General features: G+C 33.8%; 1 protein-coding gene across 1 annotated transcript; it reads right to left on the bottom strand.

Moving 5' to 3' along the window:
• LOC109839562 (DNA excision repair protein ERCC-1) lies at positions 1,060-19,825 on the bottom strand. The gene is made up of 9 exons (XM_020408039.1): positions 19,500-19,825; positions 18,961-19,054; positions 18,769-18,872; positions 4,439-4,538; positions 4,149-4,225; positions 2,903-3,002; positions 2,473-2,544; positions 2,225-2,293; positions 1,060-1,548 (listed from the first exon to the last, which is right to left on the bottom strand). The coding sequence occupies exons 1-9, from the start codon at positions 19,745-19,747 to the stop codon at positions 1,267-1,269; spliced, it is 1,146 nt and encodes a 381-aa protein (XP_020263628.1). The 5' UTR covers positions 19,748-19,825; the 3' UTR covers positions 1,060-1,266.

Raw genomic sequence — 21,984 nt, forward strand, 5'->3', positions numbered from 1 at the left:
ACATATTTATTTTCCATTTGGTCTTAAAAACCGCATAAATTGCGAAAAACATGCACGTAGTCCATAAAAATCAAAAATTTTAATGTACACATACTTAACTTTCATTCAGTTAAAAAAATTACAAAAATTGTGGGTTACAGCGTATGAAAATCATAGATTTTAAAACACGCAACTTAATTGGCATTTGTTTGAAATGGAGGAACATTGACAAAACTTATGGGTTATAACTTCTAAAAATTACAAAATTGAACGTAGATATACTTAATTTTCATTCTGTTCAAACGAAGAAAGGTTGTAAAAAAATATGAGTTTTAGCCCATGAATCATCAATCTTATAGGTTGTTACTTGATTTTTGATGGAAATGAGTTGAAATTGACAAAAATCGTAGGTGTTCATGAAAATTACTTAATTACCATTTGATCCAATGAACAAAAATTTGTAAAAATCATTTGTGCTATAAAAATCATTAATTTTTGAACTACTAGTACTTACTTGCCCTTCAGTCAAAATGAACAAAAATTAACAAAATCGTGAGCTATGTAGCTCACGAAAAAAAAAAAAATCTACGCACACATAATTTTTATTTGGTAAAACAAAAAATATATATTGTAAAAACCATAACATATCCAATAAAAATCATGAATTTTGGGCTACATAATTGTCATTTGATCTAAATGAATAAAAATTGACAATATCCATGCCTTATCCCATGTAAATAAAAAATTTAAATGTATACATACTTGAATTCTATTTGGTTGAAAACAAATAAAAAATTACAAAGGTCGTGGGCACCTGTAAAAATCATGATTCTTAAATTTTAAACTACATAAAATTAAGAAAATTAATAAAAATCATGTATTATCATTCATGAAAACTGCAAATTTTAATGCGCTTTTAAGCATCCATAGCTTAATGTTCTTTGCAAATTATTAGTGGTTTAATGCAGTTTAACCTTTTTTTTTAGTTTATATCGAGCACCCTTCAAGATTTTACCTTCCTAAAATAGTCTGATCGCTGTCGCTCGCCCAGGTACGTTCAGCATGAGAGACAGGGCCAAGTGGGATGCACGGTTAGGGCTGAAACAGGAATACAAGTAAACGTCAAGTGAACAATATTAACAAATCCCTATACACAAATCAACAGATGATCAGCTCGAGCACTGTCTCAATATGCATCCTTTAGCCCACACGACGAACCCGATCCCTTTTCTGAATGGGCTTAACCTCCATCCAGAGAAATACTAGTCGTCCCTTAACCGTCATGGCTCATTTTGGGGCCGCGGTAACACTACTACTGCCTTCAACCTTTTCAGGAGAACTACTCTTTTCATCTGGCTTTCTTACTCTCTCAGCATACTTGGCAAAAGCAGCAGAGAGTGCTGACTTGACATTGAGGGTATGTTCCTTCCTAACTTCTGATTCATCTGAAGGTGGCTCAACGTTTTTGTCCTTGTTATCCTCCTTTGTGGGAGTCTCAGACGCAACAACTGCAGGTCGGCTGGAGACTCGCCTGAATGGTTCATGGAAAGTATCATACAAGCGCTTCACCTGCAACGAAGAGAAAAAAATTTAATACGATGTTGAAATAATTGGCAAAATGAAACAAGTAACGGTCCATGAATTGAGATGCTAAGCATCTCTAAGCAGCTATGTATTGATCAAGTTAATTATTTATGTTGCTTGTTATTTACAAGTTAGGTCTTCAGGGATGTGGTATCAGCTCACATACTACCGGATCCAGGGGTTTTTTTTAATAATCAGTAAAGGAAACTTGAAAGGATTATTTGCAGATGCACCCCTATATTATGAGGATATAGCTACTTATCACCACGGCCAGTAATAGCTTAAAATATTTACAATCACATGAATCCCCACAATCAAAATGAGGCCAAGAGTGGACAAACATGATAATATCCAAGGGATGATGAAAATTGCAAGCACACTTATAACTAAACAACAGTTATGAGAATAAACATTTACTTGAGAGTTGCAAGGTAAGTAGGCATCAGGTGTATACAAAAATTCTAGTTAAGTTAAAAACGATTTACCATTTTCCCTAGAACCATTTTCTAGATAAAGAGAAAGAGGTAAATCTAAAATCACCATACCAACATAATACAACTCTAATGGTTCTCTTTGCTTATTTCAAAAGGCAAAGTTATTTTACACAAGCTGATAAAAAACGCGAGAACATTTATTAATTGAATTGCCATTTTGACCGTACCTTGCGTTCACCGATGCCGGGGCAACGAGCTAACTCATCCATAGAAGCATCCATAATCCCAGAAAGAGACTACATTTCACATAGAAAATAGGAAAAATCAATATAATATTTGGACTATTTCAAAGATGAGTGATTACTTGGTAATTCATGATCAATACAAAATCCACCGATAAGATTAGACCCTTACTTGAGGCCACAACAGAATTTTACTTGCATTCAAATGGCTAAGTAGTACTAACAAGTCTTACCCCGAAAGTTGATCCAAGAGTCACTACATCTGTCTTGTTAACACGTCTGACAGTTGTGAGTGCATGTGTGAGCTGCAAAATTACAAGAAACATCAGTAAAACAGACAGATGATCTCTCATTGAAGAGAGAGTGCTTTCAGACAAGATATTTAAAGTTAGATAACTTATATTTTCAGAAACAACAATATTAGATTTAAGGATCAGAGTCGGAGCTAACAAAGTACAAAACTTCATATGGCTAAGAAGTATGATGTCCTCAGTAACACATTGTAGTACTACAATTGGTGCAAATGAGGTTTAGCCAGCAACAAACTTTATAACTAAAAGAAAAATTATAGAAAGAAGGAAAAAGGACATCATCCAGAACAAAAAATTCACCAAATAAGCTACTGTTAGCCTGTGAATGGAATGATCTTTCAGATATATGTACCCGTGATAAATAGTCCGTATCTGTTTGCTCACGAATGAGGTCGGAAGGTTTGTTTTCATAAACCTTTATAGTCTCCAAGTAGCGACCACACTCCTCCAAGCTAGCAAGAGAGGAGAAAAAGGATTTCACGAGAGGCCTTTAGAATAGAAACACTATAATCATGTATTCTACATGCTAAACATCAGCAAGATTACAAATAAAAACAATATTTCTAACTCACGCCAGCCTGACAATCAGAACCATTAAAATTAAGTTCAACAAACTTGCCTTGAGTTGTTTCCTAATGTATTCTCACCTTATAGGTTCAAAGCATCTAAAATTTTAAGCCAAGTCAATCTAATATAAATACCATTTTAAATAAGAAGCATGCCAACAAATTGAAGTAGTTCCAGAGTAAAGGCTATCACTTATCGAACCTTAAAACTTGCACCTAGATGCCTATTTAAATTGAGAAAAATGATGGGAGAAAGTCAAACAAAAATATGTGATTCGCTTTGTAGTCTCTCTATGCAAGCATATGACAATTCTCTTCCTCTATTGTAATTTCATCAACATTACAATTTAAATTTTGTGTTTCTCTAGGCCATTCAAGTGAGCAGCTATTCCTGTTATTCGTAAATGGGAACAGTACCCTATACACACACACATACATATATGGAGAGGGGGGAGAGAGAGAGAGGCGCGGGGGAGGTTTGGGGAGAGAAACTTCTAGCAAATATGACTGCATGGAAGATATTATATATGTATCAAAAGAAACAACAGCCTCTATTAAATGGTGTTTTACTACAAAGGTATGTGCTACGGATCAACTCTTTGTCCTTTACTTTTTAGTGCATTTGGAATCAGAAATTAGCACATACATGTAAAGAAGAAATGCATCATGCTCCTCAACAATCTTGTAAATGAATTCAAAAGTGTACTACTTAATCAATACTTAAATTTGTATAATCATTTCTCTTGTAGAAAGAACTAATAAATTGTATTTGTATCAAATAAATCAATACTTAAATTTGTATAATCATTTCTCTTGTAGAAAGAACTAATAAATTGTATTTGTATCAAATATATCTCTTTCAGTATCATCTAATAAATTGTATTTGTATCAAATATATCTCTTTCAGTATCATTTAATCGTTCTTGAAAATAGGAAACGATGAAAAAATTCTTACCAATATTTTATATGTCGCAAAATTAACATAGAGTCAATCTACAAAGACACGCAAAATCTTGCAAGAAAATACCATACCTCCAACCACATAGAAGGGTGCAATCATGAAGCATTGCTGTTTTCGTAACTTCAAGTAAAGGTTTAATTACATCTTCCTGAAACACGAAGAGATGAGCAAATAGATATCACCCAAGTAATGAAAAACTGCTGTAAGACTAACTTGGTAACTTCTCAAACTTCACCAAATCTAACTACATCATATGGTTTTTCTTCCACTCAGAAACAATACTTATATTAAAGTTAGCCCTCAACTTCAAGCAAGAAAGACCAGTGATCCATGTATGAAGACTAAAATCAATTAAGCTTACCACATCAACATGGCACAGAACAACACGAAGCTTAAAATTCTTCTGCAGCTCCCTTATTCGAAAATATAGGTAGTCTGGATGGAGAAGGTGATACCGAAGACTGCATCAACAGGTGAATTTGATCAGAGAACCATACAAATATTAGGGGCTTTTCAATAACTCACCTTTCATTTCTCCTTAATCAGTGATAAGCACATAGATCTGTTGTCAAAAGTTCATATAGATATTCTAGATTTGTCTAACTAATGTTCTTCAGGATATGTTTTCTTTTACTCTTTAATAAATGCTACACCTTGGGGAGTAAAACATTTTCATTCCTTCTTCTGGGCACTTCCCTGGTCTACAAAACCTTTTGAAGATTGCTTTTTTAACTGTGCATGCATGAGCTTAAACTGCATAATTAATATTTAATAAGGAAGAATTCTTTCCTGTAACTTGCTAGAAAGGATTCATGTCATGGCCTCGCTTGTTCATTTTTGCTTGTTATGAAGTTGACTCATGCAATGAGTTGTATCAGGATGATAAAGGGTCATAAAATTTTTGCCAACAGTCTAAAAAGCCTTGCTATCTCTAATGTTATTTTTCTAGATATTGTAGAAAATGCCTAGATATCGGTAAACTACATGCTAAAGTATTGCTCATGGAAATGTAACAGAACCAAGTAATACGTATTTTACTCAATTATGTTATTGAAGTATATGCTTAAAGTATTTTACTCAATTATGTTATATGCTTAAACAGTGAAACATCTGTAGCAAGAACCAATTAACCTGTTTGAGAAATATTCTTTAAAATATACTTTTGAGCTATTCTCCTATGAAGGTGTATCTCGTTATGTCTGATTGAGAACTTCGGAGAACGCTACCAATCTTCATAAAACTCTTGTTCAACAAGCATTCTAAGCCATAAGTTTTAATGGTTCAATCCAAAAAACTTAGCATACTTGAGACTACATGAAAAAACTATGCTCCAACCACCTTTCTCATGAGCACCATGTATACTTTCCTCACCCAAAAACAACAATATTTTGGATTTCCTGTCATTTAAAAATAGTATAGTTCTTTGTTATGATATTCTTTGATATTTTCGATGGACCTAAAAAGCTTAAGCCACTAAATAATGTTACGGGAAGTTATAAGCGCTATGGTGGCTCCATTTCTTCCTCCTTTGGAAGAAGTCTACTCCGCACCACAGAACATTTTACAGGTTAGTGATGGCAGCCCATACACAACATTTATACCAACCACTAAAATTGCAAACACCTACCCCTACCCCTAACCCTAACCCTAATATAAGAAGTATGGGTACTCAAAATTAGCAAGTATCATGAGTTGTAACTCAGGACTCTTGCTCATATTTGTTAGTTTAGACCGAGTGGCAATTTAATGTGTACTTCAAAATTTCATAATTTTCATGGCTATAGCCCATGCTATTTTTACATTTTTGTTTGTTTGGATCCAATGACAATTAAGAATGTGATGACAATTAAATGAGTATTCAAAATGCGCAATTTTCATGGGTATTTATTCATATTTGTTTGTTTAGACCAAATGGTAATTTAATACACATACTTCAAAACACGATTTTCATGGCTATAGCCCATGCTATTTTCACATTTTTGTTTGTTTGGATCCAATGGCAATTAAGAACGTGTAATTTGAAATTCGCGACTTTCATGAGCTTGATCTCACAATTTTTGTCCATTTTCTTTGTTTCTACCCAACGGCAATAAACATGAGTATTTTAAAATGCGCAATTTTCATTGGATTAAATCAAGTTTTTTGTCCGCTTTCATTGATTTCAAATTTTCTACGCAATAGCAATTAACTATGCGTACTTAAAACTTTGAGATATTTTTTATCATATTCATTCATTTCAACCCAATGACAATTAAATATGCGTACTTCGGAATTCCTGATTTGTGTAGGTTGTAATCCATAGTCTTTGCACATCTTCATTCGTGTTGAGTGAATAACAATTAAGTATATGTAGTTACATACTTTCAAATCCATGAAATTTGTCCATTTTTGTTTGTTTCTGCCCAGTGGCAATTAAATTTATGTATTTTAAAACTTTGGATTTCACAAGCTATAAAACGCATAATTTTTTGTCCATTTTTGTTCGTTTCGATCTAATTGTAGTTAACTATGGATACCTCATAATTTGTGATTTTCAATAGCTATAAATCACGATTTTTCTCCATTTCATTTGTTTCAACACAATGCTATTAAATATGCGCCTTTAAATTGTCATTTCCATGGGCTTGTCATATCGACCAAATAGAAATTAAGCATTCATACTCCAAAATTTGCGATTTTCATAGTTTATAACTCTCAATTTTGCCCATATTTATTCACTTCGACCAATGAAATGAAGTATATACATCTATATACATCAATTCGCGATTTCCATAGGCTACAACACAATTTTTGTTCATTTTCATTCGTTTCGACATAACAGCAATGAAGTATGTGTACATCAATATTTACGATTTTATGAACTATAATCCACGAATTTTGTTCATTTAGTCTATTCTGCAAGGTTTTAAATATCGGATATCGGGGAAATATCGGATGGCCAAAATTCATATCGGATTGCGGATATCGGGGAAATATCGGGGATGTGGTAAATATCGGAATGCCATAATGAATGTTTGCATACATAGTATAATGCATTAAAATGTAATCTCAACATATCTAATAAAATTTAAGCATACAAAATATGAATAATATATGTTTAGGATCACTAATCAACCTTCTAAAACAAACAAAAGTGCAAAGCAACGTTACAACATTTGATCTGCTTTTTTTAGGGCAAAATGTCATTTGATAAAATGGGAAAATCTTGATATCTCGCCCAAAAATTCCAAACACGGTATATTATGCAAAATGTCATTTGATAAAATGGGAAAATCTTGATATCTCGCCCAAAAATTCCAAACACGGTATATTACTTTGCAACAAGCTATATAAAAAGATATATTGATCCACATATCGGCTAATATATCGGTCATATCGGGGATTTATCACTCAAAATAGCCAAAAAGCGGTAAAAGATATTTAAAGACCATATCGGTTGAGGCAAGCCCTGTAAAAGGGTATATCGGGGGATATATCGGGCCATGTCGGGGATATTTAAAACAATGCTATTCTGTCCTAATGGCAATATAGTTTGTGCTCTTCAATATTTGCAATTTTTATGAGCTATAAATTTTGTACATTTTCATTTTCTAACCCATGTTAATTAAATATAAAATATTTTAAAATTCACGATTTTCATGAGCTATAACCCACAAAACTTTCTATTTTTCTTTGTTTCGACCAATAGAAAGTAAGTATACATACTTCAAAATTCATGATTGTCATGGTCTACAATCGACGGCTTTTCCCATTTCCGTTCATTTTAACCTAATGGTGTAGACGCATAAAAAAGTCGAACCGTCGATCAAATATCCTATAAACGGCACAAAGGGGGCCGTGGAGGGTAGAATTGTCATTCCAAAGTGACCAAAGGACTCAACATGACAAAATGGACCCATTAAGGCCTAAGGACGCTAAGTCACAAAGTCTCAAACCAAGGTGGAGTGAGAATCGGATCAAAACTCGCATGAAAATAGACCGAGGCATGCTTACATGGTGCTAAACTTACGCAACCAACTTGCATAAAGTTAACGATGCATAAACTTTCTGCCGAACTGGCAAACAATTGGCAGACCAAACTGCAGCAAATCAGAGGCGTCAAAGCGCTACAAGACAAAAAGCATACAGATTATGCTAGGCTACAAAAGTAAATAACGAGAGCATTTACGCAGCACTGCTAACACCACGTAAACAACAATTTCTACAAAAATTATTGCAAAGGACGTTGTGTCGCTATTCAGCAGACGCCTCTGGCCCTCTACATTGAAAAGCTATCACAATAGCTTTCATAAATCTAACAACGCATAACATATCCCTCGCGTAAGTCTAATGGAGTGTAAACCCCCTTATGCGCATAAACAAGGGTTCCTCCATAAATAGAGACACTTAGCCCAATGGTACGCTATTTTTTATTAATTGTGTTCCTTATGACCCAATAGAGATGAAGTATGCATTCTTCAATATTCGCGATTTTATGACCTATAACCCACGAATGTTGTTCATTTTTCATTTTTTCGACTCGAAGTCAATTAAGTAAAAAAAAAATACTTCAAGTTTACAAATTTCATGAACTACCCATGAATTTTGTCCAATTTCATTCGTTTTGCCCAAATGTAAATTAAGTATGCAAATGTAAATTAAATATATATACTTCAAAATTTTGGATTTTACTACTTTATAACCAACGATTTTGCCCATTTTCGTTCATTTCAAACCAATGGCAACAAAATACACGTACTTCAATACTCATTATTTCAAGAGCTATAGTTCATGATTTTTGTCCATTGTCATCCTGTTCAACCCACTATCAATTGAATATGCACGCTTCAAAATTCGCAATTATCATCTCCTACATAACCCACTAGCTTCATCCATTCGATTCGACCAATGGTAACGAGGTATGTGATTTTCATTGACAACATAACACAAGAATTTTGACTATTTCATTTCTTTTGACTCAATGGCAATTGGTACTTTAAAATTCATGTTTTTTATAAGCTAAAATCTATGGAATTTGTCCATTTTGACCAAATTAAAATAAATATGCATACTACAAGATTCGAGATTTCCTTTGGAAACCGACGACTTTGCCAATTTTCATTCGGACCCAATAACAATAACATATGTATACTTCAAAATTTGCATTTCTCATGGACTATATCACACAATTTTTGTCCATCTTCATTCGCTTCAGCCAAAAGACAATGAAGTATGCATACATTAATATTCACAATTTTTACGAGCTATAACACACAATTTCCAATTTTGTTTTTCCCGAACCAAAGGCATTAAGTATAAATACCTCAAAATTCACGATTTCCATGAGCTATAACCTACAAAATTGCCAATTTTAATTTTTTCGACCTAATGGAAACTAACTATAAATACTTCAAATTTCGCTATTTTTGTGAACTCTAACCCACGAAATTTGTTCATTTTTGTTTATTTCAGCCAAATGAAAACTAAATGCACATACTTCAATATCTGTAATTTCATGAGCTATAATCCATAATTTTTGTCTATTTTCATATGTTCCGTCAAAACGGAAATTAAGCGCGTACACTTCAAAATTTGTCCTTTTCATGATCTTCGCCTATTTTCTTTCAATTTGATAAGTGGTAATAAAGTATGAGAACGTCAAAATTCCTATTTTTATGAACTATAAAGCATGAGTATTGTCTGTTTTTTATTTCAACCAAATGATATTTAAATATAAATACTTTAAAATTCGCGACTTTAATGGGGTATAACCCACGATTTCGTCCATTTTTGTTTATGTCGATCAAATGATAATTAAATAAGCGTAATTTAAAATTCACGATTTTCATAAAGATTATGCTAGGCTATAAGACCAAAATGCAATAAATAAGAGGCATCAAAGTGCTATAAGACAAAAATTATAAAGATTACGTTGGGCTACAAAAGTAAATAATGAGAGCCTTTGCGCAACACTGCTAACATCGCGTAAACGATAATTCTTACAAAAGTTATTGCAAAGGATGCCGTATTGCTATTCGTTAGACACCCTACACTGAAAAGCTATCAAAGTAGCTTAAGTAGATTTAATAGCGCGTAAACTATCCCTCACGTAAGTCTAAAAGCACGTAAACCCCCTTATCCACAAAAACAAGTGTTCCATTATAAATAGAGACACTTAGCTAAATAGCACGGTATTTTTTTAATTTTTTTTCTCCTTTTGACCCAATAGAGATGAAATATGCATTCTTCAATATTCACGATTTCTATGACCTATAACCCACGAATGTCGTTCATTTTTCATTTTCCCAACTCGAAATCAACTAAGTAAAAAATACTTCAAGCTTATGATTTTCATGAGCTACCCATGAATTTTGTCCATTTTCATTCGTTTTGCCCAAATGTAAATTAAATATGCAAATGTACATTAAATATGTATACTTCAAAATTCTGGATTTTACTAGTTTATAACCAAAGATTTTGCCCATTTTTGTTCATTTCAAACCAATGGCAACGAAGTACACATGCTTCAACACTCATTATTTCAAGAGCTATAGTTCATTATTTTTGTCCACTATCGTCTGTTCAACCCACTGTCAATTGAATTCGCACGCTCCAAAATTTGCGATTGTCATTGTCTACATAACCCCCTATTTTCACCCATTTTCGTTTGATTCGACCAATTGTAACAAGGTATATGATTTTCATGGACTATATGACAAGAATTTTGACTATTTCATTTCTTTTGACCCAATAGCAATTAAGTATAAATACTTCAAAACTCATGTTTTTTATAAGCTAAAATCCATGGAACTTGTCCATTTTGACCAAATTAAGATTAAATGTGCATGCTATAAGATTCAAGATGTCTATTGGAAACCAACGATTTTGCCAATAATCATTCAGACCCAATAACAATGACATATGTATACTTCAAAATTTGTGTTTCTCAGACTATAACAAACAATTTTTGTCCATCTTCATTCGTTTCATACTGAAGATAATGAAGTATGCATACTTCAATATTCGCAATTTTTATGAGCTATAACACAATTTCCAATTATGTTTTTCTTGTCCCAATGTCATTAAGTATAAATACCTCAAAATTCACGATTTCCATGAGCTATACTTCAATGTTCGCAATTTTTATGAGCTATAACACTAAAAAATTCGTACTTTCCATGATATGTGCCTATATTCTTTCAATTTGATAAGTGGTAATGAAATATGAGAACATCAAAATTCCTATTTTTGTAAGCTATAAAGCATGAGCAATGTCCATTCTTTTATTTGACCCAATGACAATTAAGTATAAATACAACTAAATAAGCACACTTCAGGATTTTGTTTATGTCAATCAAATAACAATTAAATAAGTGTACTTTAAAATTCGTGACTTTCATGGGCTTTAGCCCATGTTTTCTATCCATTTTTGTTCGTTTCAACCCAATAAAAATTAAGTATAATATTTCCAACTTTGCAATATTTTTCACCATTTTATTGTTTTGATCAAATGACAATTAAATATGCATACTTCAACAATCGCGTTTTTTATTTGCTATAATCCACAAGCTTTGTCTATTTTCATTTTATTTCAACCTAATGGCAATTAAGTATAAATACTTCGAGATACATGATATTTATGAGTTATAGCCTGCGAAATTTGTCCATTTTTATTTGTTTTAACCAAATAAAAATTAAGTATGCACACTTCAGAATTCTCAATTTTTATAGGCTGTAGCCCACGAATTTTTTCCTATTTTCAATAGATCCAATAATAAAGTATGCAATCAAAATACTTATTGTTATGAGCTATATTACCCATGAATTTTGTCCGTTTTTCATTTGTTTCAACCCAACGGTTATCAAGTACAAATAATTCAAAACTCACAATTTTCATGAACTATATAACCCATGATATTTGTCTATTTTTGTTCGTTTTGACCATATCAAATTTATGCTGCTTCAAAATTTCATATTTTCATGGCCTATAACTTATGATTTTGCCCACTTTCGTTCATTTCGAACTTATGTCCATGAAGTATATACATTACCAAATTTGCATTTTCCTAGGTCATAGCACACAATTTCTATCTACTCTCATTCATTTAGACCTAATTGGCAAAGAAGTACGCATAATACAATATTCGTGATTATTATGAGCTACTACCCACAAACCTTTTCCATTTTCATTTTCTCGACTCAATGGCAATTAAGTATAAATACTTAAAAATTTACGATTTTCATGAACTTATAACACAAGAAAATTTTCCATCTTAGTCCGTTTCGACCTAATGGAAATTAAGTATGCATACGTCCAAATTCGAGAATTTCATTGTCTATAACATGGTTTTGCTCTTTTTTTACCAAATAGCAATAAAGTATGTGATTTTTTTCCATTTTATTTATGTCGAACTAACGACAATGAAGTACGCATACTTCGATATTCATGATTTCATAAGCTATAACCAACGATTTTTGTTCATATTCATTTGTTTTCGATCTAATATGCACAGTTCAAAATTTTCGATTTTCAATGGCTATAATCCATAATTTTTGCCCATTTAAGTTCAATTCAATCAATCATAATAAAGTATGCAAACATCAAAAGTCATATTTTTATGAGCTATACCGCACGAATTTTATCAATGTTTGTATGTTTTGATCCAATATCAATTAAATATAAATACTTTAAAATTGTGATTTTCATAAGATATATCAATGAAAATTGTCCTTTTTTCATTTTTACGAAATGAAAATTATGCATACTTCAAAATTCTCAATTTTCATGGTGTCTTTAACCAATGATTTTGCTCCTTTTCGTTCACCCAAGGCCAATGACGTATGTATATTTTAATTCGCATTTTTCATTCGCTATAGCACACGATATTTGTCCATTTTAGTTCGTCTCGACTAATTGGCAATGAAATATGCATACGTCAATATTCGCGATTTTAATTAGCTATAACTCAGGAATTTGAACCTTTTTTTATTCAATAGCATTAAGTATAAATACTTCATAATTTGCAATTTCATGCTTTATAACACACATTTTTCGTAAGATTGCATTCATTTCGACCCAATAGCAATGAAGTATGCATACTTCAATATTTGTGATGTTTATAAACTATATAACCCACAAATTTTGTTCATTTTTATTTTTTTGACGCATATATCAATTAAGTATAAAATACTTCAAGTTCACGATTTTCATGAGCTACCAACGAATTTTGTTCTTTTTTGCTTGTTTTGCCCAAATATAAATTAAGCATGAACACTTTTAAATTTTGTGATTTTATTAGTTCATTAACTAATGATTTTGTCTATTTTCGTTCATTTTAAACTAAAGGCAACGAAATACACCTACTTCAATATTCATAATTTTATGAGCTATACTTCACAATTTTTGTCCATTGTCATTTATTTCAACCCAATGTAAATTGAATATGCACACTTCAATATTTGCGTTTTTCATCAACTATAACCCGTGATTTTCACCCATTTTCATTATATTCAACCAATAGTAATGAAGTATGCGATTTTCATCGATTATATAACATACAAAATTTATCAATTTTTGTTTGTTTTGATCCAATGGAAATTAAGATAAATGATTCAAAATTCAAGATTTTCATAAACTAAAAACCCATGAAATTTGCCCATTTTTGTTTATGTCAACCAAATGGAAATGAGATATGCATAGTTGAAAATTCATGATTTTAACAGTTTATAACCAACGATTTTGTCCTATTTTTGTTAATTTCAACCCAATGGCAAAGAAATATGAGTGCTTTAATGACCTATAGCACACTTTGTCTATCTTTTACAACCCACAAATTTTTTCTGTTTTCATTTTTTTACCAATGACAATTAAGTTTAAATATCTCAAAATTTGCTATTTTCATGGGTTAACCCATGAAACTTGTTCATTTTTGTTTGTTCCGACCAAATGGAAATTAAGCGTGCATACTTCAAATTTTGTGATTTTCAAGGTCTTTATAACCAATTATTTTCGTCCATTTTCGTTTGTTTCGACCCAGTGACAATGAACTATGCGGACTTCAGTACACGCGATTTTATGAGCACCCAAGAATTTCGTCCATTTTTGTTTTTTCAACTAAGTGACAAATAAGTATAAATACTTAAAAATTCATGACTTTCATGAGCCATAACACACGAATTTCGTACATGTTCTTTCATTTTTGACCAAATGAAAATTAAATATGCATATATTTCAAAATTCATAATTTTCATAGTCATAACCAAAGACTTTGCCCATTAACATTCGTTTCGAGCAAATGCAATGAACTAGGCATAGGATTTTGTGAGCTATAATAAATGATTTTCTACATTTACATTCGTTTTGATCAAATGACAATTACGTACGTACACTTCTAAATTCAAGTTTTTTATGAGCTATAACCCACGAAATTTTGTCCTTTCTTGTTCGTCTCGACCTAATGGCAATAAAGTATAAGTACTTCAAAGTTCATGATTTTGTAAACTAAAAACCATGGAATTTGCTAATTTTTGTTAATTTTGGCCAAATAAAAATTAAGAATGCACACTATAAAATTTGTGATTTCCACTAGAAGCAACAGTTCTGCCAATTTCTTTCATTATGACCCAATAACAATGAAATACATACTTCAAAATTCGTGATTCCCATTGGCTATAACACGAGTTCTGTCCATTTTCGTTTGTTTTGACTCCATGACAATGAATTGTGTAGTTCAATATTCACAACTTTTATAAGCTATAATCAACGAATTTGTCATTTCTTGATTTTCTGGACCCAATGACAATTAAGTATAAACAACTCAAAATTCGCGATTATCATGAGCTATAACCCACGAATTTATCAATTTTTGGTTTTCTGGACCTAATGGAAATTAAGTATAAATATCTTAATATTCGCGATTATCATGAGCTATAACCCATGAATTTGTCAAAAAAAATTCGACCATATGGTTTCAAGTTTCGTTATTTTCATGAGCTTTAACCTGCAAAATTTGCCCATTTTTGTTTGTTTTAGCCAAATGGAAAACCAATATACAGATTTCAGTATTCATGATTTCATGTTTTGTCCATTTTCATTCGTTTCTTCCTAGAAATTAAGTACGCATACTTCCAATTTGCAATTTTCATGCTTTTTGTCCATATTCTTTTAGTTCATAAATGGTAATGAAGTGTGCGAACATCAAAATCGTCTTCTAATAAGCTATAAACCATGAATTTTGTTCATTTTTGTTTGTTTTGATCAAATGACAATTTAGTATAAATACATTAAATTTCGCAATTTTCATAAGCTATAACTCATGACCCTGTCCTTTTTCTTTGGTAAGACTCAAATGACAATTCAATAAGCTTACTACAAAATTCGCAATTTTCATTGGCTTTAACCCATTTTTTTCGTCCACTTTCATCCATTTCAATCCAATAGGACTTAAGTATGCTATTTCAAGCTTTATGATTTTCTTGACCATTTTGTTTGTTTGACCCAATAATAGTTAAATGTGTACTTCAAAATTCGCAATTTCCATTAGCTGACCTATGATTTTTGTCAATTTTTTGTTGTATCACATAACTTTGCCCTTTTTGTTTTGGTCCGTTGATAATTAGATATGCACACATCAAAATTTGTGACTTCCATGGGCACTCATGAGTTGTCTATTTCCATCCTAATGTCAACTGAGCATGCATATTTCAAACTTTGTGATAGTTTTGACCGTTTTCATTCTTTTTGACCTAATTAACCGTGTCCTTAGAAAATTTACGATTTTATGACTATTACCCCATGATTTTTGGCAATTTTCATTTATTTTTTATCTAATTGCAATAAAGTACGTATTTCAGAAGCATTATTTTTGTCTAGTTTCATTCCTTTTGATCCGATGGCAATTAAATATGGGTACTTTAAACAATATTCATGGGCTACATAACTCACAATTTTTTATTTTTTTCATTTTTATTAGTCACAATCCAACAGTAATTAAATATGAAGGCTTTAAAATTTTTATTTTTTATGGGCTACAAACCACAACCAATATTATAAAAGCATGACAAAAATGCTCTAAAAAGCGAAAGCAACACATTTACGCTTCACTAAGGTCCAAAAGCAATCGCAAAGACAAAAGCTACATGAAAGTAGCCTAAAGCGCCCTAAATGAGACCCTAGCAGTTTTAAAACGGCGTAAAAGCGACTAAAAGATACATAAAAGTGGTTGAAGCACTAGTGTTTACTGTTTAGAAGTTGGATCGCTTTATGCTATAATGCACGGATACGGATACGGGGCACAGATACGACACGTACACTACGGGATACGGTAAAATCCAAAAAAATAGGATACGGGGATACGACAATTTGTTTTTAAAATTATTATTATATATAGAAAAAAGAAGAAAATTAACTTTATACACATATTAGTCCCCCTACATGTTTAATATTTAATCCCTTAAATGCCAAAGCATTTGAAAAACCGAGTTTAAAGAAACAGGCGTAAACAAAGTCTCAGAACTCAAATCCATGGCTTAACATTTTTCGCTTAAAAAGTGTTCAGTTTGATGTTAACTTAGGGATTGAAATAACAATTTCATTGAGGGGCCACTTTCAAAACATCAAAGATTCAAGGGACCAATACGAAAAAAACCCCGAGAAAATATCTGGGCCGTTAGCGGGCTGGAGGAAAAAGAGCGAGCAAGCGGTCTGCGGGAAGCCCACGTAGGCTTGTTGCTGACGTGGCACCCGAGGCAATCAGATATTTTCCAAGCGGGAAAATATCTAGGCCTTTTTCCCTCTTCATTCTCTCTCCACTTTCTCTCATCGATGACGGAGAACGAAGCAGAAGCAGAGAGATCGCCGGCGGCGGAGGCCTCTGTCACGTGATCGGCACGCAATGAGGCTGGAGAGCTTCCTCCCGTGCAGATCTTTGCGAGTGCTCCTCATCGAGGGCGACAACTCGACCCGCCAGATCGACTCAGAGAGAGAAAGAGAGAGGACGAAAAGACTGAGAAAGAGACGAAGAGATCAAGAGAGACTCAGAGAGAGAAGAAGAAGAAGAAAACTCACCTTGACAAGGACAAGGCGATTCCGATTCTCTGACCCAGCAGCGACGAGGACGAGATCGAGAGAGGTAAGCAGCGACGATTTTGCCCTCGGTTTTTCTTTCTCTCTATGGCTTTATAATACTGAGAAACGGGTCTAAGATGAGACGAGTTTGGGTTTTCAGCACTAAACCCAAACATGTTTCATCTTTTCCTAGTGGACTTGGATGCTGGATTTGTGGGAGGGCCCGCTAAAGGACGACGAATCCGCGACGTGTCCAACTCTATGTTGATCGTGTCCGGCCAACTTTGACCGTTGACCCGTGTCAGACACGGATTGACCGTGTCTGACACGTGTTGTGCACGAATCCATGTCTGATTCGAGTCGGACACGGGTTCGTGGGCTCTTTTGACAAATCCGTGCTTCATAGGCTTTATGTATTGACCCAATGGCAATTAACTATGAGATACTTTTGACCATTTTCTTTTGTTTCGACCCTAGCTATATAGCTCATGCTTTTTTGTCCTTTTTATTTCAACCTAGTGACAATTAAGTGCACATACCGAATTTTATAGGCTACAATACATTCTTAAGTTTGCTAAAATTATTGTATATAACAATTAACTTGCTATCACAGATCACATGTGAGGCGAGTCAACGTTGTGATTTCCATGACAGTTAGATAATACCCTACATCCGACATCTTACATGACGCAATCGAATATCTATCTCATTTTACACCCTTGTCTACCTACATTGCGTGGGTACTTCTATCATGAAGTCGTACGCATACCCGACATGTCACGTACCCGTACCTGACACTTTTTGAAAACTCTTTAAATATATGTACACATTTCTTCATACCTATACCCATACAATACTTGTTTCAGTTTATAACACTCATCACACACTTCTTGGACATATATCCTACACTTCACATTCACTTCCAAACTTGTTGGACAAGGGTCAGGTTGGCTTTAGTACATATTCAGTTAAAAACTACGATTTCATAAGATTTTCTACATATCTATCTTAGAACTATATTTTAGTCCATGTGTTTCAAATGTGTCCTCGTTGCCTGCCTTTTGCAATTTTTTTGTGTCCCGTATCCATATAAAAAAAATATTGTAGAGTTTCATACATAATTTGGCAACTCATTCACATAATTTTCCCATGAACAACCACCCTTTAAAGCAAAATACAACATACTAGCATTTTGCAATTAAGCAAAAAAGTTTCACATGCTCAAGACTATATAACAAAATCACAACTTCACAACATAAACAACTCTACACCAAACGCAAACAAATGAAACCATCTTAAAAACACGACATCACATTTTCACATAAAAATTTCAACCAGTTGATAAAACATCTATAAACAAACATAACACTTGACATCAAGAAAAAAATTTCGTAAATTTCACAAAACCCTCCTAAACTTTGTATATTAGAAAACTCCACCCTCGAATTTCCACAATTGTACTAAACCCCCTTGTAAGATTGGAAATTCTCATAATATTAAAGCGTAGAACAAAGCCCAATCTAACTTCAATGAGATAAATTCTTGGGATTTTCTCTAATTTTTAAAGGTCAATAGGTTTCTCAAGATTTACCCGTAAAACAACAATGGCTTGCTCATATCACATAAACACACAAAAAAGGTAGTACCTTAGATATAAAGCACAAGAGCTCTGACCCAACAAGTAATCACACACGATATCCGCAAATGTCCACCGCACATTCCTAATGTGCTTGAGCAACGGATTCCCCTTCTACAAAAACCCATCAAATTAGTGACTATTTAGAGACCAAAACAGAGACCAAAAAGCATCCTTTGCTAAAATGTATTTAATCAATTACCTGCCTATGGCTGACAAGAATCGCATTTCGACTATGGACCGGCGCATTACTAGAGTTAGAACCAGAAGTCGAAGCCTGGGACTCGGCAACGGGCCTTAAAAGAGAGGAAACAAATGAATAATTCTAAGTAAAAAAGAGCAAGGATTAGTTATACTTCGACATCCAAAAATTTTCATCAATTTTAACTTTGGTACCCGAAGTTTAATTTTGCCCGGTTAATACCCCAAAGTTTTGACCTTTTTTTATTAACTTTAACGCCTTCTGTTTCACCGCCATTAGTTTTGCCCCAAAAACCCTTTCTCGTCTGACTTTCCCTCCCAATTTTAGTTGTAAACATTGTCAAGTTGTAATTTTCGCTACAGTGCAATGCCAAATTTCAGTGATTTAAATTGAAATGGAAAAAGAATTCGTGATGCAATGGAAGACAATAGAGTCCAAATCCGTGAAACGTTAGGGTATTAAAGTGCAATTGAGGGGGGGGAAAAGAGAAATATGTAAAAATAAATTAAAATTAATGGAGTTGGGGGTTGACTACTGACCTTGGAGGAGGGGCGTAGAACTCTGAGGATTTGACGAAGGAGAAGGCTTCGGAGAATGAATTTGGAGGAGGAGGAGGAGGAGGAGGCCGCGGTGGATTGTGAGGTCGAGGGTCTGCGCAGCCGTCGGCGGCGGAGGAGGAGGAGACGGAGGCGGCGGAGCTGAAGACTTCGTCGTAGGATGGGATTTGGATTACAGCCTTTCTTCTCTTCTCTTTTCGTTCTTGCTCGCCTCCGTCGACCTTCTCCATCGCTGTAGAAATCGAGAGGAGGACGATGAATGGGTCTCGGTGTTAACGAGGTTTTGGGTAGTAGATCCTGGAATTGGGCTGAGGCCCGCAGGCCTATATTTGGCCCATGCTCTTTAAAACCAGGTATATACCTTCCGCCATGAGGGGCCCGTGGGAGGGACGGGGGCTGCAACAGCCCAGCCGTACAAATATTCTCTTTTAAGTTTAAGATTTTACGAGAAAACCTTTCTTAACATGAGTGAGTAAAATTACGCAAGAAGGTATTGAAATCGCTCTGATACCAAATAAAATTATCCTAGAGGGCGGGAGGGGGAAGAGGGTGAATAGGGTATATGCTAATCTAATTCTATATTAATTCCAATTTAAAACTTATTAACAATTTCAGAATACGTACATTATATTCATACGCGTGGGGACAGGAGAATATGAAGAGGAAGCGATCGGGAAAGTGGAAAAGGAATCCATTTCCCTTTTCTTGATTCCTTTACTTATTATTAGAGCAATTTGTACTGTTGTTTGCCGGTCGAGTGCAGTCCAAAACAAAAATCCTATCTTTTTAAGCTCATTTGAGTCATCTTCCAGTTTTTATATGAAGAAATTCATATAACCAGGTGAGCTTTTCTAGCTGAAGTTTTGAAATTTATCTGCTTCTCATTTGGCTAATTTCTGTACTAGATGTATTTATGAGCTTGAAATTATTGATTTTATATTGCAATGTGGTGTACGGTGAAATCAAAGAAAGCCTTACCATGAGGACTTCCTCAAAGAAAGCCTTATTACGAGGACTTCCTCAAGGAAAAACGTTGAACTAGCTATAGTCTCTTCAAAAGAAATTTTATTCAATTCAAAAGATGTCGGCCACTGCCAAATAACAAAGTATTTAAAGGAAATTTTAGCCCATTCTAACAATAAAAAATTGAGACTCTAAACGACCTCAGAAGCCCAAAAACCAGCGGATCTCATGGTAAAGCCATGAGTCTTATTCGTTGGCCCGTTTCGCTTGAGTTGTGCAAAATTTAGCCCATTCTAACACTTTAACTGTTCCATCCTACATAACTTTTTATCCTACATCAGTAACCTATTATTTCATTCTGCATGGTCACCAACAAATTCGCCCGCCGACTCAAGGCAACATCCACCTTTTTATGCTATCCACCTTTGTGTTTGACTACAAAAGTAAACTACTACAAATAAGCCACCCAACGAGCATGCATCTGAGTAAGATTTTTCTAATCGTTCATGTATTTGAGAACCTCATGATCCATGTGTAGCATGAATTCTCACTGAAATAAATATTTCTCCCAATTGTTAATTGCCCAAACAACCGCATAAAACTCGATTTCATAAATGGTCCACTTCGTATGTGCACCACCTAGTTTTTCACTCATAAAAGCTAAAGGACAACTTGAATGTGACAAAACTACATCAATGCCAATAATAGAGGCGTCCATCTCCAGTTCAAATTGTAGGATCTGAAATAGATACACTAGAACACTAGAAGAGGGGTGAATAGTATTCTTTTAAAATATATGCAAAGTAGATTATAAATTACAAAGAAAAATGGCAATCTCAAAAATTCACAATCACAAACACAAAGTTTTATACTGGTTCCACTAACCCGGTGTACATCCAGTCCCCAAGCAAATCCCGCTTGAGATTTCCACTATGATTTTGAAACCTTACAAAATCAAAAGCAAACCTGACCAATTTGCAAGACCATGCAAATTGCAACACCAATTGACAAGACCATGCCAATTGCCACCCAATCTCTAAACCAAGAGATCAACCCTCTCAAACCCGAGAGAAATCCTTTTTGAAGCAAGAACACAATTGATCCTATAAGCCTTGAATGTGTAGTGAAGTGCTGCAGTGGCTTAGGATTCTTTTAACTCTCTGAATATTGTCTATACAATCTCTAAGAATGATTGAAACCAAGGCAATATCAGAAACTCTCTTTTTCTAAACACTTAGCATAAAAATCTGGAAAATTAGAGAGTGAATATGCACAAATTGTTTGATCTTGCAAGTGTAAAACTTGGTGCTTGTTTTCTGATGTTTAAACCTATTTATAGCCTCTGAAATGACATAATTTTAAACCTAATTAACGTCCACAAAACGGCTATAAACAGTCACTTATTTTAAACCTGAAATCTGGAAAAACTGCATCTGTAGTCGACTACAAGTCATAGTAGTCGACTACACTGAGTCTAAACAGACTCTGTGAAGTCAGAAAATTG

The sequence above is a fragment of the Asparagus officinalis genome, chromosome 4 (genome assembly GCF_001876935.1).
Source record: "Asparagus officinalis chromosome 4, Aspof.V1, whole genome shotgun sequence".
Classification (NCBI taxonomy): Eukaryota; Viridiplantae; Streptophyta; class Magnoliopsida; order Asparagales; family Asparagaceae; genus Asparagus; species Asparagus officinalis.